We start from the raw sequence: 15,685 nt of genomic DNA, 5'->3' as shown, positions 1-15,685 counted from the left end.
TGGAATAAATAAATACCAGCATGAGAAAGCCAGCTTTCACCAGGGCTATTCAGGATTGTTTCCATGAATACTGAGATAAACCCCCTTTCTAAGACCTTTTTCTCTGTTAATATATCTTCAGAATAAACCACAACATATGTTGCAATTAAGGTGAAATTTCTCCAGTTAGTATTGCTGCTCAGCTGTTTCAAATATGGTCCAATAGATGGCTTGAGGCTTTTTCTCTCTTCCTCTAGGAATGCTCTCCATATGCAGCTCACTTGTACGATGCCGAGGATCCCTCCACTCCCGTGCGGACAATACCAGGACTTTGCCGAGACTATTGCCTGCAAGTCTGGCAAAAATGCCGCTCCATTTTTCGCTATCTTTCTGCAGACAGCGAGTTAATTGCGCTGGAGAACAACGTGGCAAAATTCTGCCGCTACCTGTCCTTGGAGGACACAGACTACTGCTTCCCACACCTGCTGACGAACCAGAACCTTAACCAAAACCTGGGGCTGGTGACCGCAGATGCAGAGGGCTGCCTCCAGCTCTGCCTCGTGGAGGTCGCCAACGGGCTGCGCAACCCCGTCGCGATGGTGCACGCCAACGATGGCACCCACAGGTTCTTCATTGCGGAGCAGGTTGGCCTGGTGTGGACCTACCTCCCCGATCGATCCAGGCTTGAGAAACCCTTTCTGAACATCAGCGAAGCTGTACTTACCTCACCTTGGGAAGGAGATGAGAGAGGTTTTCTAGGTATTGTCTTCCATCCAAAATTCAAATTTAATGGTAAAGTGTATGTCTACTATTCAGTTGAAGTTGGATATGAAGAGAGAATCCGAATCAGCGAGTTCAGAATTTCTCCTGTGGACATGAACACTTTGGACCATGGTTCTGAAAGGTATTGTACACATGTGCCTCTAGCAAATGTATCTGAGATCTCAGAGGGCAGTTTGTGCATTTTAAAGGCTACTAATGAATGAAACCTACTTAGCTTAATATTGTCCTTGCATTCCAGTGTCATAGTGAGTTAGTCCAATTCCTTGTGTAGCATGCTGAGGCAGGGAGTATGCCCGTCCTCCATGGATGAGCTGCAAGTGCTCAGGGATAGAACTTTTACATTTCTTGGTTGTAGTATATCAGAAGATTTAATTGAGCATTGACTGAACATTATTTACAGTTAATATTTTGGGGTTTGGTTTCTGCTTGGATTGTTTTTCATACTGTAATTATTACCTTTTAAAATAGATTCCTGCAAAGCATGAGTGAAATTCATTCTAAAGCCAAAGGTTTCCAAAATCAGTATAAATAAACTCAGTGATACCGGATCAAAGATGGATTTGGGCCCCCATTTCTCTATCTGAATGACAGCTCAACCCTCTGATGCTTCACATTTAATATCAAATTAAATAAAGTGCAAAGCACTGTGCTATTAATGAGTTCCTTTTGACTGGAAATTTCATTTGTTTGCGTCTGCTCCTGCAGTTGATCCACATTAACATGCATAGATAATTAGAGATTTGTTTGTGGAGACAGCGTACAGATTTATAACCCAGTGCAGAACCATGTAATAGAACCACTGCTTTAAGAGACCCTTGAATGTTATTATTCTTGAGATTTTTCCTTTGTTATATGTGCTATATAAGGGCTTTCCAAATACTCAGCAGTGGATGGTTCTGGCTCAGAAATGCATGTGACGTGATGATAGAAAGGGAATGTTGGTTTATAAAGCAATTACAGCAGTTCTGTGTAAGCAGCACTGAGGTGACAGGTGAGGGGAATTCCAGCGTGGTCCTCAGGAAAGTGAGTCAGGAGCTTAAACCTGCCGACATCAGGGCCCACACACTGTCTTGTTTAAAAATCCTCAGGCTCTATGTTTGTAACATTTTCTGTGCTTGTTTAGCTGGTGGTTAGTACGGCGAAAGCTTAAAAAAACAAAATTGTGGTCCTGTTGTGCTTGTGTAGGCACAGGTCCTGCTGACCTCATCCTGAGCTGCTGCCCGAGAGGGAGCTCAGGCCAGCACACGGGCGGCGTTGCCTTAGCACGAAGGCGTTTGTGTCTGTCTGTCTGCAGAGTTTTGCTCGGTGGGTTTTGGGGTTTTTCCCCGTCTTCTTTGGGAGATTGAGGAGGATTCCCCTTTGGGTCCACACAGGGTCCTCCCTTGCTCCTTTTACCAGCTGGAGTCTGTGTGCTTGTTCACAGTTACCTTTTCTCAGAGGTGGTGACATTTAACAGCAGGTGAAAATAATTACATAGTTGGGTTCCTTCCCACTATTTATCACGACTGTTAACTGTCAGTATTTTCAGAAGGGGTAAGAAAATAGCTAAAAATGAAGTGGTATAAGTGATTATGATAATTTGGTTTTGCAGCTATTAAAATGTACTGTCGGCCTGAAATCTGCACTTTTTTAGAAGCTGAAGTAAAATAAACTTGAATTATTATGCCTGGGAACCTCCACTGCCTGCATTTGTGACTTTACCTTTCCATAAAGTTATACTTTGTATATCTTACCCTTTTCTTACTGTGAAAGAGATGCCAAGCGGATAAAATAAACAGATTAAGAGAGAATTTTATTTTAAAATTAAGATAAAGGTTGCTGATACTGCTCTGAGTAACCTTTGTCAAAATGTTAATTTGTTGGTGGGGCTACTTTTACCCACTTTTTAAACTCAGAAGTCCTGTATATGTAGTTATAATGTAAGGATTCTTCTTTCTTTATGAATTTAACTGTTACTTAATGTTTGAAAAGTTTTAGATTTGCCTTGAAAGTTCCTGTCAGGATTGTGCCAAATGCTGTACAGGTGCACAGATGGACTGGAGTTCCTTCTCTTGCACTTTACAATCAGTTTTAAGACAAGATGCCTTTTATTAAAAAAAAGAAAAAAGGAAGTTTAGCAAGGAGGAATGATGTAATTAATTAAAAGTATATTCTGTCATGTGATTTGCCAGACTTTCCACATTACACAATTTGATGTTTCTGTAATCTGGAAAATATGTTGGAATTATTTAAGGTTATCACAGCAGCGATGCCCAAGCAAAATTCAGTGACGTGGGTTTGGAGGAATTTGCATCAAAACCAGTTTGTAGCCATTTTCAGGTGTTGATGGCAAGAGCAATGTGACATTGCTGTGTTCTTTGCTCGGGGCTTGTGCAGCAGGTAATGCCTCCTGCCTGTTCTCCTTTAGGGTCATCCTGGAAATAGAAGAACCTGCTTCCAACCATAATGGAGGAGAGCTGCTCTTTGGAGATGATGGCTACCTCTATATATTTACTGGAGACGGAGGCATGGCTGGGGATCCTTTCGGGACCTTCGGAAACGCCCAGAACAAGTAAGAGCGGACCCATCCCTACAGCAGCTCCCAGCCACAAGCGTGCATCCCCAGGGCTGTGGGGCATGGGAAGTCTGTGTCACTTGAAGGCTGTTCGATGACCTGAAGCAAACAAAAACATCTTGAAATGCTTGGGATTTTTTCAGAGATATTGTAAGATTTGCTGTTTCCAAAACAGAAAGAATCAAACCCTGGATTTAAAAAACAACCCATCTCTGATGGGCCTCTTTGCCAGCACCAGCAGGAGGAAACTTGGGGGTCTCTTTTCCTGATTTTTTAAATTTTATTTTATTTATTCTTTCCTCTCCTAATACAGATCAACCCTGTTGGGCAAAGTGCTGCGGATCGATGTGGACAACAATGACCACGGGCCTCTGTACCGAATCCCTCCCGACAACCCTTTTCTTAACGACCCCAAGGCTCGCCCCGAAGTCTATGCATACGGAGTGAGAAATATGTGGCGCTGCTCTTTTGATAGGGGCGAACCTCACACCAAGGAGGGCAAAGGGCGGCTCTTCTGCGGAGACGTGGGGCAGAATAAATACGAAGAAATCGACATCGTCGAGAAAGGGAAAAATTACGGCTGGAGGGCAAGGGAAGGGTTCAGCTGTTATGATAAAAAACTTTGTGCCAATTCTTCAATGGGTAAATAGACATGCCCTTGAAATTAGTGGTGTCTCTCCCTGTGTGGTTTTCTGTGCTGTCATTTTTAATTTCCCTGTTCAAGAAGCCTGGATGCTTGGTGGAAAACACATGTTTCTGAGATGTAAATCTATGCAGTCTCAATCTAGAAGGGAGCTGACTTGGGCGTAAATATTGAAAGTCCAAGTGTTAGGATTTTTGTGTTAGGAGGAAAATGAAACATAGTAGCTGTGATATTAGTCAAATTGCTTGATGATTCTGTGATTTAGGAGGACAGTTTCATCTTTTTCACATAAAATAAGATTTCCTGCGGTAGGGAGAGAGATTTGAAGCAATTCGATTTTTCCCCAGATTCACGAGTAGGGTCCTTATTTTTAAAAAAAGAAAGAAACGTATTGTGTAAGCTGGCCAACCAGTATGCAGCCTGCCTGCTTTGCAGGTAAATGAATGTACAGTGTATTTTTATTTCCTTTAGCTATGTGAGAAAGGAAAACCTTAAATTTTATTTTTACCTTCTCAAACTTGAATTCAGGCTGTTTGCTGGCTGCTTAAATTCCAGTGCACGTGTGAAGTCAGAGTGTGTTGTGTCGCAAGGTCTGCTGTGAGTCACATCTTGTGCTGGGGCATCTCCCCAGGGATCCAAAGGGGCGCTGGGCTGGCACTGATTTGCACTAGTTGAGATTCTGATTTTTTTTTTCTGTTCTATGTGCTAGTGGTCTAGTTTAACTTCTTTCCTTTGATTAACTTACTTTAACTTCATTCTTTTTAACTGAGTTGCAAATACCGTGGTAGTGATTAAGTAGGGTTTTTTAGCAAAAATTTTGAGAGCAAGTAGATTTTTTCACACTCAGTTCCCTTTGCTGAAGCAATTGCCAGCGAGCCTGCTTAGTGCTCTCCTGTGTGACAGCACTGGTGTGAGCATTCATGGGAAGCACTTTACTGAGGTCTCCGGGGATTCGGAACAATTTCTGATGCCTTTAGAGACCCTTTTGTCAGAACAGTGAAATGTCACAGCCCCTTTAAAATGATGTGCAGCTGAACTGCAGAAAGCACCTGCTTCAGATGAAATGCCCTCCGTGCAGGTTCCTTGCTGGCATTGCTGCTGGCTTTGCTACTTGAGGCATCTGCTACACGTGCGGGGAGAAAGGCTGTGAGGAAGAGGATGGGTGGGTACCATGAAGAGATACCTCTAACCCAAGAGTTTCAAAAGAAAGGGGAGGAAGAATCCAACAGAGACTCAAAATCAGGAAATTTCCCTCTGTTTCGCTTCTGTCTTGTGTTTTACCTTCCATTTTACAATGAATGTGCCAGAAGTGCGTCTTGCCTGTGCCATACCATAAATATTTGATGGCCCTTTCAGTTTAAGCTCCCCTGTCTCGGAGAAACAGAAGCTATTCACGCTGACATCTGACACATCTTTTCATCACTGCCTGCAGTCTGGAGTTACCTGTCTCTTTGTTTTTTCCTCCTTTTCACCACCGAAACAAAGCTGCATTGGGCAACCATCTCCTGCATGGGTGCAGTGACTCTAAGAGTAATCTGCAAGTTCATAGCAAAAGCAGCCAGGCTGTGTAGAAACGGGCCAGAAGCAGCACTAACAGAGCTGGGTTGTATTGGGAGGAGAAGGGCTCAGGAGAAGGGTGAGGTGTCTGGCTGTCAGGATTATCAGGGATTCAGCTTATATTGCAAGTGAAGCAGTGACCAGTCTTGCTGAGCTACCTTGTCCCTGGTTAGCACAGCCAGCTAGGCAGGACTAGCAAATGTGCTTCTGAAAAGATGAAAATCAAACTGAATGTGGCTCCACCAGCACTTCATTTAGTTAGAAGATGCTCATGTGGACCTGGTTGTATCATGCTGGTCTCAGAGGTAACGGCTGTTCTGCATCATGTGTATAACAAGGCAAGTCAGATCTTTTCTGCCCTGCAGATGATGTGCTTCCAATTTACGCGTATCCACACAAAATGGGCAAGTCTGTTACGGGAGGCTACGTCTATCGGGGTTGCGAGTATCCAAACTTGAATGGCCTGTACATATTTGGTGATTTTATGAGTGGGTAAGTAAATAATTCAGATACTCACTAAGCTGCACCCCAAGCTGATATTACACCTGCCTGCCAGTGCTCTTGCAGTCTAACAACGAGGACATACTGCTGCTTGCTGGTTGCAAGCACTGGGCAAACCCTGACTGCTCGTTGCAGAGGACTCATGTGGCATGTTTTATATAACCTTTATTCCATGGTCAGTCTTTGCATTCCAGCAGCTTTCAATGTTGCTGATTCACGTTGTGCCAGTACAAATAAAGGGGGAATGATAGGATGTTCATTTAAAGTCCTGGAAGTGGTGTCAAAAAGATTTTGGATACGTTCTACAAAAACCATCCCATTGTAATACAATGTCTCCAGACAGGGAAAGACATTGAAAGAAAAAAGTTTGTGGCAGAGAGTGATGAGGCAAGCATGAGACTGCCTTGTTTGCCCCCCCACCTCCTCTGCCTTTGCTGTATCTGCTTCTGCCAGGCCTCTCACCCACAGCCCCGACACCTCCTGCCCCGGCTGATGTGCTGGTCCTGGGTGTGGGAGAGAGGCTGCAATGCTGCAGTGAAGCCAGGCGCTCTGGCAAGGTTCTCCCAAATAGTCTGATATCCCTTAAACCTCCCCTATTGTTCCTTCATGTGCTTGTCTTGCCCTTGAAAAATAAGATGTTGAAGGGGCATGTAGTATATTTGTTTTAATGTTAACAATTCTTCCCTTTTCAGAGGAGCTTTAGTTCCTATTGCAGCTGGTGTGGCTAGGAAGCATTAAGTGTCCTTTCAGTGTTCACATTAATGTTCATAAATCATCTTCTTCGTTGTGTTAGGGAGATGTTCTTTTGCCTTGCAGACGCCTGATGTCTTTAAAGGAGGATCATGCTACGGGAGAGTGGCAGTACAGCGAAATCTGCATGGGGACGGGACAAACGTGCATGTTCCCTGGGCTTATCAATAACTATTACCAATACATCATCTCCTTTGCTGAAGATGAAGCAGGTAACCTTTTAACTTTATGTCACACTGAGTGGCATGCTTGTGGTTTCTCTTTGAAGTAAAACATCACAGAGGGCTCCTGGGAGGCAGCAGCTGTTGGGCAGGCAGAGCATGAGTCTTTAAAATGCTGGTGGGTGAGATTCCCAGCATCTCCCGAATATCAAACCAAAATTAGAATCCTAATTTTTGAGGCCAGCGTGCCACGCAGTGCCTGCAGATGGAACTGGAGAGGCAGTTCCCTGCAGGGCTGAGGCTGGGGTCCTGGGGGTGCTGCTGCCCACACACCTGTCCTCTGGAGGGATGAGGAACAGCAACGGGGTGAAATACAATAAAGCACACCTTAGGAAAGAAACCTCATTCTTCAGCAAGGCGTGCCATGGGGAATGCAGGCCCTGAGAGGCTGGGCAGCTGATAGCCAAGTGCGAGCAAGTCTGTGCTCTTGGCTAGTCCAGAAGGCTGTTGGCGTTATTACTGGATACAGAGAAGCAGATGTCATGAACAGTAGTTACGGACCTGCTCACCTTGGCCTGGAGTATTTGTACGTCTTGAGGTGAAGCAGAATTAAAGCCCTACGTTATGTCTCGAGTGAGGCACTGGCAAAAGGCTGCTTAAGTACATATTTTATTAGTGCCAGCTGGGGTTTTGCCTTGCACAGGAATGAGGGATTTAGTCTCAGTGGGATTTTGCATAGCTGAGTTTTAAGACTGGAGACGTTTTGCTTTCTAGGAGGGAGCTGCTAGGATTTAAAAAAGAAGTAAAGAGTTGTTGGGTGAAAGCTGGTTGTACAAGGGTGTGGTTAATTGCCCAGGCCTGCAGCAGGGCAGGCAGAGGGTGCACCTCCTGGCTGGGAACGGGGAAAGGATGAGCTCTGCGATTTTTATCCCCATTGCTAAGTAACCTTGTGTGTGACTTGGCAATGTGGAAGTTTGTGCTCTGTCCTGTTGTGGGGAGGTTCTGGCTCATGGTCACAAGCACTCACTTCCAGAAAGCCCCAGTTTTGAACTTCTGTTTTCCTTCAGATTATGTCAGGTGTGGATGTTGCACAAATACAACATGCATTGCCTATCATATAAATGCAAATTTTATCATGTAAATGCAAGTCATCCAAACCACGTATTAGCTCAACAGTTTGATGTTGGAATTCTATCTTTTTTTTAAAGTTAAAATCCATTTTCTTTAATGGTTAATGTTCAGGGAAGATAGAGCTGTTTGGCAGTGCTGTGACGTGAAGGATATCTTACCCTAAAATCAGAATAACTTAGTTTAAATCAGCTTTATGCCAATTCAGAGGGCTGTCAAGTGCAGTATCGAGCTGTTAATTGCAGCCCCTGCTCATGCTTGTGGGGAGAGCAGCATCTCCCTCATTCTGTGCCTCTGGGCAGAGGATCTGTGCAAACGGGGTGAAATGCCCCCATCCTTCTTGGGCCCTGCACTTTTCACGTGTACTTACCATAGGTTCAATAATGCTGGGTGGAAATTTGGGCTGGAGTCTGTTCTCAGAGGTAGTTTGTTGCCTTGCATTTGTTTTATTGTAATGGAAAGAAATCTGTTGAGAGCAGTGTGGTGAGGTTGCTTTATCTGCAATGAACATTCTCTTGCACCTTTTTGGTGTGCTGGGAATCTGGTTTTTTACAATTTTATCACACAGTTTATTTTAACAAGCTTTTCTTCACAGAAGCATTTGTTTTCTGGGGTTGTTGCTTTGATGAACATTAATCTGGCTGCTTCGGTGGATATCCTTATGCTGTGGGGACACTTCTATTTCTGGCTCATTGCACAGGCTTTATAAAGTCACCAGCCCCATCCCCTGGCAGCTGAATGTCTCGGGGCCACCTCGGGCACTGTGCGACATGTCTGTGGGGCACATGTGTGATAAGTCTGTGTGTTTCATGGCCTGAGCATCCAGATTTCTGGCTGATAATAAAAAAGAGGGATGGGATGTAAAGCACACGTCACTGCACCACCAGATACGGTGCCAGGTGTTTCCCATCCCTGTTTGGATCAAGGCTGCCTCTGGCCTATGGTTAATGGAGCCCACCAGGAAAAGGAAGAAACTGGGCAGAGGTGGCCAGGGATGACTGGTTTCTGCCCTGGGAGCATCTGGAGGAGCTCAGCCCAGGGCAGCTCAGGAGAGCAGGGAGGAGGAGGAGAAGGAGGGAGGCTCAGCAAGTCAGCAGGAGCTGCCAGCAACTGCCCACATCTTCCTTTGCCCACTCTGACCCCTCTACTCCTTCCCCCTGGGGAACTCATAGGAGATGCAGAGGAAAATGCCTTACTCACTAAAAAGATCTCTATTGCTTTTTTTTCCTTCCCTTTTTTACCTCTTTTGACATAGAGCAAATTTATTTTTTCATCCAGATGAGTTCTCTGATCCTTCTCATTGCACTGCTCAGGCACTTGAGCTGGCAAGAGAGTGCTGAAGGGACTGCTTATCCTGGCCTTCCTTCCCCAACAGGAGGAGAGAAATGGAAATCCAGTTAAGAAAAAACACATCAAATACATGGTGATGAAAATTGTCTGGCTGAAGGTTGAGCCCTTTCCCATATGATCTGAGAGAGATGTGACAAACCCAGATGCCTTTCACATGAGATACACATCACTTTGTGAGTGTGCTAGAGAAAACAAAACCAAAATCTTGTTCTGTATTTCACTCCAGAGAAGTGCTTTATCCAGAAGAGCAGAAGATGGTGTGAATAGTCTGAATTTCCTTTCATTTTGTTTTAACAAAGGGATTTCAGGGTTTGACTATTTTGCATTAATGAAGTTAAAAGACACAGATCAGACTGAGATGACAGCTAAAGTCTGGGCAGCTGAACATGTGGTGGAAATTTGTCAAAATAGTATTTTGTGACAATACGTAAAACTCCCACTCACTACAAGTATTTTATACCAGTGGACACTCCTTACAAATCCAAACACAAACCTGCATTTTTTCCTCCTATAACCAGATCTCTTCATCTTTCCTGATGCTCTCTGTTAATACCATTGTGCTGTAGAGGACAGAAGCTCCATAGAGAGTTTTCGTATCTCTGTTTGTTGGGTTTTTTTATTTTTCCCAGGAGAACTTTACTTCATGTCTACTGGCGTACCAAGTGCCACAGCTCCCCATGGAGTGGTGTACAAAGTGGTGGACACCTCCAGGTATGAGATGTTCTTGTTGCAAAGCCTAAACGTGGTTCCACATGTCTAGGTGTGGATGTGATGAATGATGTTCACTGATGTTCACTGGCTCTTCTCCCATGCTGGGCCTTTCTGTGGACATTGATCAAGGAATGGCTGGAGCAACCCATCGTGGGTTTGCTTTGCTCCTGCAGTCATGGGAGTCCACGCTGCCTGCTGATCACCAACTTGTTATGGGGCCTGTAGGTGTTCTCTGGGTTGGGAAATCTGTTCCTGAAAGCTTAAGAAGTATTTTATGGGTGACTTGTCTTTCTCAGACAAAGTTTCTCTAGATTCCTGCCCAAAAGGAGGCAGTTTTTCTCCAGGTATTTACTCTCAGTTCCTCTTGTAGCTGGCTGCATCTCCCGTGAGAGCCCCATGCTCAGGCAGCTGCAGCTGAAGCTGACCCAGTGTGACCTGCAGTGCTTTCTGAGGCAAACCAGAAATGAATGTCAAAAAGTACTTTTTTTTTGTGTTTCAAAGAGTAAAGTGGCTTGGACAAGGACATAAGACCATTTGTTACACCTGGATCCCACATGTATGTATCTGAGATTGGGCAAGTCAGGGGATAACTGTGTTTTAGGGGAAGACTTATAGCTGTTTTTTCCATCTTCCTGTTTTTTAAGCGTTACTATTATTGGCTAAAACCTAAAATATTTTCAGCCAGACATGTAGAGCGAAACTTTTGTAGCTTTTTTTTTTTTTAAAAAGGGATTATATTTACAGCTTTAGCTATCTGAGCATGTTGAACCAAACCACTGGTCTGGTTTTGTGTTGGAACCAGACCTCGAAGTTAAACAGCCCCCAGAGCTGCTGCATGTTTTCCTCTGACTCTGTGAGGAGCATTTTCCATTATCTAACACAGTGAAGAGTTCCTGTAAACTGTGTATTAAGAGGCTGGTATTACGCAATCTTTGCAAAAACAAAGAAAGCAGAAGTTAAAAATAAGTCGTAAGTTTAAGTGACTGAAGTTTCTTTAATGCGTAGAGCATAGGAAAAAAAACATAGGAAAATTCATAAAAGTAGGCAACATCCTAAGTTGGTAGTTGAGAGAGAAGCTCTTTGCCTTCCACAGAAATGCAAATGAAAACAATCCTAGTTACAAAGGACTTAAACTCTCCAAATTCGAACATCATGCATTTTTGAACCAGTTTGAAAACCTCTGAAGTCTGCAGATTGTAGGAAAAAGTGGTGATAAACTGGATGTAGCTTCTCAGAGGTGAGGTATACCTTCATGGCAAACAAATCTGTGTCAAAATAATATGATGTACTAAGAGGGAGCCTCTGTAGGAGACACTTAGAGCTCTTGTTTGAAACTAATGGAGTTTTGGCACTGCTTTTTTCTGTGCATAGATCATAGAATCATGGAATGGCCTAGGCTGAATCGTAGAATGCGTTGGGCTGGAAGGGACCTTTAAAGGTCATCTAGTCCAGCGTCCCTGCAGTAAACAGGAACATCTTAAACTAGATCAGGTTGCTCAGTTTTGTTTGGGCTTTATGTATGAATAATACTGTAATATTTTGCTTCTTGGAAGACAGCCTGAAAACTTGCGTACACATTACCTTTATGTCAGATGTTCAACATTGACTATCTAGTTTTGTAATTTTTATTTTCAGTTTGATTCATCTCTTTCTGTAATGCTTCAACCTGCCAGTGTTTTATTTCCTTAATGGATTCAGCAATGGCAAGTGGAAACACAGCTAGAGAACTCCACTGCCTTGTAAATGTTTGGACTTTGATCAATGGAGATACATGATTGTTTAATTATGTTTTCTACTGTAAGAGTTTACTTGGATCATTTAAACAGACCTCTTTTTTTTTTTCCAATGAGCACTACAGTTGTAGAAAAACGGGAAGCAAGGGCTCTTGATGCCAGGGGAAAGGAATAATTGTGCACTGTATGTGTCCCATTTTTTTGCAGGAGAGCACCACCAGGAAAATGCCGAGTTGAGCCAACGCCAGTGAAAGTAAAAAGCAAGCGCATCCAGTTTGTGCCAAAGGAGAGTAAGTGTCACTGTTGCTGTTTGTTATTGGTGCATGTTAGCTGGCAGTAAATACAAACTCCAGGCTCACACTATCTCTGTATGTGTGAAGACCACCCAGAACTTCACTCTTCAGAGTGTTCTCAGAATTAATTCTTACCAGCTGTTTTGTATCTGAAGAGTTGGTTCAAATAAAGCATAAGGTATTTGCCCTCTCATGGCTGTGTAAAATCTTCTCTGTAGTTTCTGACCCTGCACATTTTCCCTTTTCCATGATACGTCGTACCTGTTTCATTACTAACAACTTGGTTTCCTCCCATAACTGTTTCTGTACCAAGATTCTGTGCTCAGTGGTGCATTTCTGTATGATTTCAGTGCTAAGTGATTTTTTTTTTTCAGGTAGTGAGGAGCGCTTGAGGAGCTGCAGGATATGAGGGCTAAAGGGTTGGGAAACAGCTCATTGAGCAAGATGAGGGCTGAGTCATTGTTAGTTGTAAGTGAGAGAATATGGGATGAGAAAATACTCCCAGAAGAATCGGTGTGATCAGCCATTCAGGTGAACTTTTGGCTTAAAAAAAAAACCCTCGAGGGCTTTTTGATTGCTTCATGGTGAATGAAGTATTGTGTGGCAGAAGCTGGAGTAGTCAGTGATGTAGCTGAATCTGCAGCAAGCCAAGTACTATTTATGTTAAGTGCAAAAACCTAAATACACTAGTAGAATCTCAAAATTAGATTAGGCAGCATTACTTTTATTTCCTCTGTGCATTTTGTTTACACATGTAAGTACCTAGGGAGTACTTTAACAACTTTGTCCTGACATTAATATTACTGTAGGAACTCTAATGTCAGAGTACTTTCATTTAATTTTTAATTACATTCAGCTTGTTACACTGCATTTGAGTCATAGACAGTTCTTAGAGCTTGAATTTCAGGGAGAAATGAGGGCACTCAGCACCTCTCCAGACTGAGTCTTTAAGGTGGAACAAGATCTAAAGCCAGTTATTAACTATTGACACGCCTGAGCACTCAGCAGGTCTTCAGAAACATTCTCCTTTGCAAGCTGTACACGCAGTTTCCAAACATTAGTAACTTGGTTTGTGTTCAACCAGTTCTGTCTCTGTTTCTGTTCATGCATTTTTTTCTATGTTGAGGTTCAGCTTTTTAAGCTCTGCATATAACTAAATCTTTTGGGTTTGTTTACACTGTAGTTTTCATCATAAATTAAAACTTAGAAACAGTGGGAGAGAATCTGCTAAGTGTCTCAAGAACTAAATTCACTTTTAGGTGAGAACCAACCATGGAAATTTTTATTTGGAAACATACCAACAAGGACGTGTAACTGTAAATATTTTGCTGTTTTGGTTAGTGTTTAGCGCTTGCATTAGCTGGATGAGTGCATTTGTTGAAAGTGTATTTAATAAATAGCTTGCCAAAGAGTAATGTATAATAACAACTTCATTCAGGGAGGTGAAAAGCACTCCCAGGTGACCGTTAGCTTTCCTGCGGTCCTACCTATCGATATATGAGTTCCAGGAATTTTAAGTGCTTTGCTAGACCAGGCTCCAGCAACAGAGATGTGCACAGGTAAGGCTTTCCCATCTGTTTCTTGCCTTCAGAACCTCAGCTTCCAGTGAAGGGAAGTCTTTTTCACGCCATAAATACAACTCCTCTCCAAAGAGCATTATTTAGAAAAACTGGACCACTGCAAGGGTTTGTCTTTTGGGGACAATAGATGTTAAGCAGAAATAAGGCAGTCATATTTTTCCTGTACTACAAAGCAAATTGTGAATGAGAATGGATAAATCTAGGCTATAATTCAAAAAGTTATGATGCCTTTGCAAATGTCTGTGACACTGTCCTGGCTCAGTTGATTGTTATTCTGAGCAATTCTGAATTGTTTCCTTCTGACAAGCTAAAACTTATTTTTAAGCTAAAAATAGAGCAAGTCCAGTAATGCCTGGAAACTGTGACAGCAAAGAATTTTCAGCTCTTCTGAGTTCAAGGCTCTTTTTAAATTTTTTTCATAAGGAAGAAAAAAGCCCAGCCCCAAATCCTGTTTTATGTGTTGTCCTGGAAACTCTGTTCCTTTTGCACATTCCAGTTGCCAGAGAGAATTGATTTTGAATGTTCCTGATTTCAGCTCTTCTGAATAAAGCATCTGGCCCAGTGGGGAGGCCAGTGCTCTCCCTCTGGTAATGATCCAATCCAATCATTAGTAATGGAGGGAAGAGCAGAAATAGTGCCTGTCTTTAAAATGCTTTCAGCAGGGGAGAAGGGTAGGATGGGGAACTCCTCTTCTGACCCTGAAACTCCAGCGCCTACCCTTTAATGGCCAGGTCGAAGTTTTGCCAATAAACTGCTTGGAGTGGAGTTTCCTTTCTGGGAGCGGCTTTCTCGTGGGCATTAAGCCCTGCAGTCCTCTCTGCTAACTGAAAGCAGCCGACATCTTTCACTGAGGAAATATTGGCTCACCGGCAGCGTTGTCGCTTCTCAACAGGATTGAGTAAGCAAGTTGCAAGAAACAAGTTAAATAACTCAAAAGTCAGCACTGGTTTAATATAGTTGTCTCTAAGTATTTTCCATGGAGTGACAGACTCTTGGTTATTTTTGTTTTTTTTTCGGCACTGGTTTAATATAGTTGTCTCTAAGTATTGTCCATGGAGTGACAGACTCTTAGTTATTTTTGTTTTTTTTTCATTTTACCCCCAACAGAGTTTATTATGAAAACACCGACGCCACGTCCCCGACTGAAGCCCACGACTGAGGCCCCATGGGGAGGCAGTTGGGACCACGAAACCCACCGCACACCAGCCGTGGACTGGGTGGACCAAGCCCCACCACCGCCGGGGAACAGGAGCAGGACGCCCGCTACCCTGGCGCCCAGCGGCAGCAGGACCCCCAGGCCCAGGAAGGGAGGAGAGAGGAGGGGGCAGCGAAGGAAGAAGAAACCCCCCGGCACATCTCCACCACTGCGGAATGGGGCCGTGCGGCTGATGGAGCAGCGGCGCCGGGGCCGGAGCCGGGGCCGAGTGGAGATTTACATCAACGGTGAGTGGGGCACTGTGTGCGATGATGGCTGGAGCTCGGCCGCTGCTGCTGTGGTGTGCCGCCAGCTGGGCTTCCCCTATGTGGTGCGGGCCAGCAAGAAGGCAGAATTTGGGGAAGGGACCACCCTACGCATTCTCCTGGACGATGTCCAGTGCTCCGGGCAGGAGAAGACGTTGCTGGAGTGCCCCCACGCTGACGTGGGCACACACAACTGCTCCCACGAGGAGGACGCCGGCGTCGTGTGCAGCTGGGAGGAGGTGGCAGACCGGTGACAGAGGGGCTGGCGAGGGCAGCCGAGGGATTCAAGCACGTTCCTTTCTTGCCTGATTCTCCAAACCAGCATCAGCATTGAGGAGGATGTGCTCTGCTCTGTGTACACTGCGTCCGTTTGAAGTAATCTTGCCTTTTTGTTCATGCTCATCCCCGTGCATCTGCCCTGGAGAGAAAGAAGAAGTAAAATGAAGCAGTGACTTGACTATGGCTTCAGCAGGGACTATGTCTGTACGTTTGTTGGGGTTT

At 44.0% G+C, this 15,685-nt stretch overlaps 1 protein-coding gene across 1 annotated transcript; it reads left to right on the top strand.

Moving 5' to 3' along the window:
• Nucleotides 1–236: 236 nt before the first annotated feature.
• Nucleotides 237–15,438, top strand: HHIPL1 (HHIP-like 1; the record flags this gene model as incomplete). The annotated part of the gene is made up of 8 exons (XM_009870781.1): nucleotides 237–883; nucleotides 3,170–3,313; nucleotides 3,630–3,958; nucleotides 5,882–6,008; nucleotides 6,834–6,979; nucleotides 10,036–10,117; nucleotides 12,058–12,140; nucleotides 14,831–15,438. Coding segments are annotated over 8 exons (2,166 nt in total), but the record flags the coding sequence as incomplete, so codon positions are not given.
• Nucleotides 15,439–15,685: the final 247 nt, after the last annotated feature.

This window comes from Apaloderma vittatum, unplaced genomic scaffold, assembly GCF_000703405.1.
Source record: "Apaloderma vittatum isolate BGI_N311 unplaced genomic scaffold, ASM70340v1 scaffold4786, whole genome shotgun sequence".
NCBI lineage: Eukaryota > Metazoa > Chordata > Aves > Trogoniformes > Trogonidae > Apaloderma > Apaloderma vittatum.
This window is presented reverse-complemented; position numbering and strand designations above follow the sequence as displayed.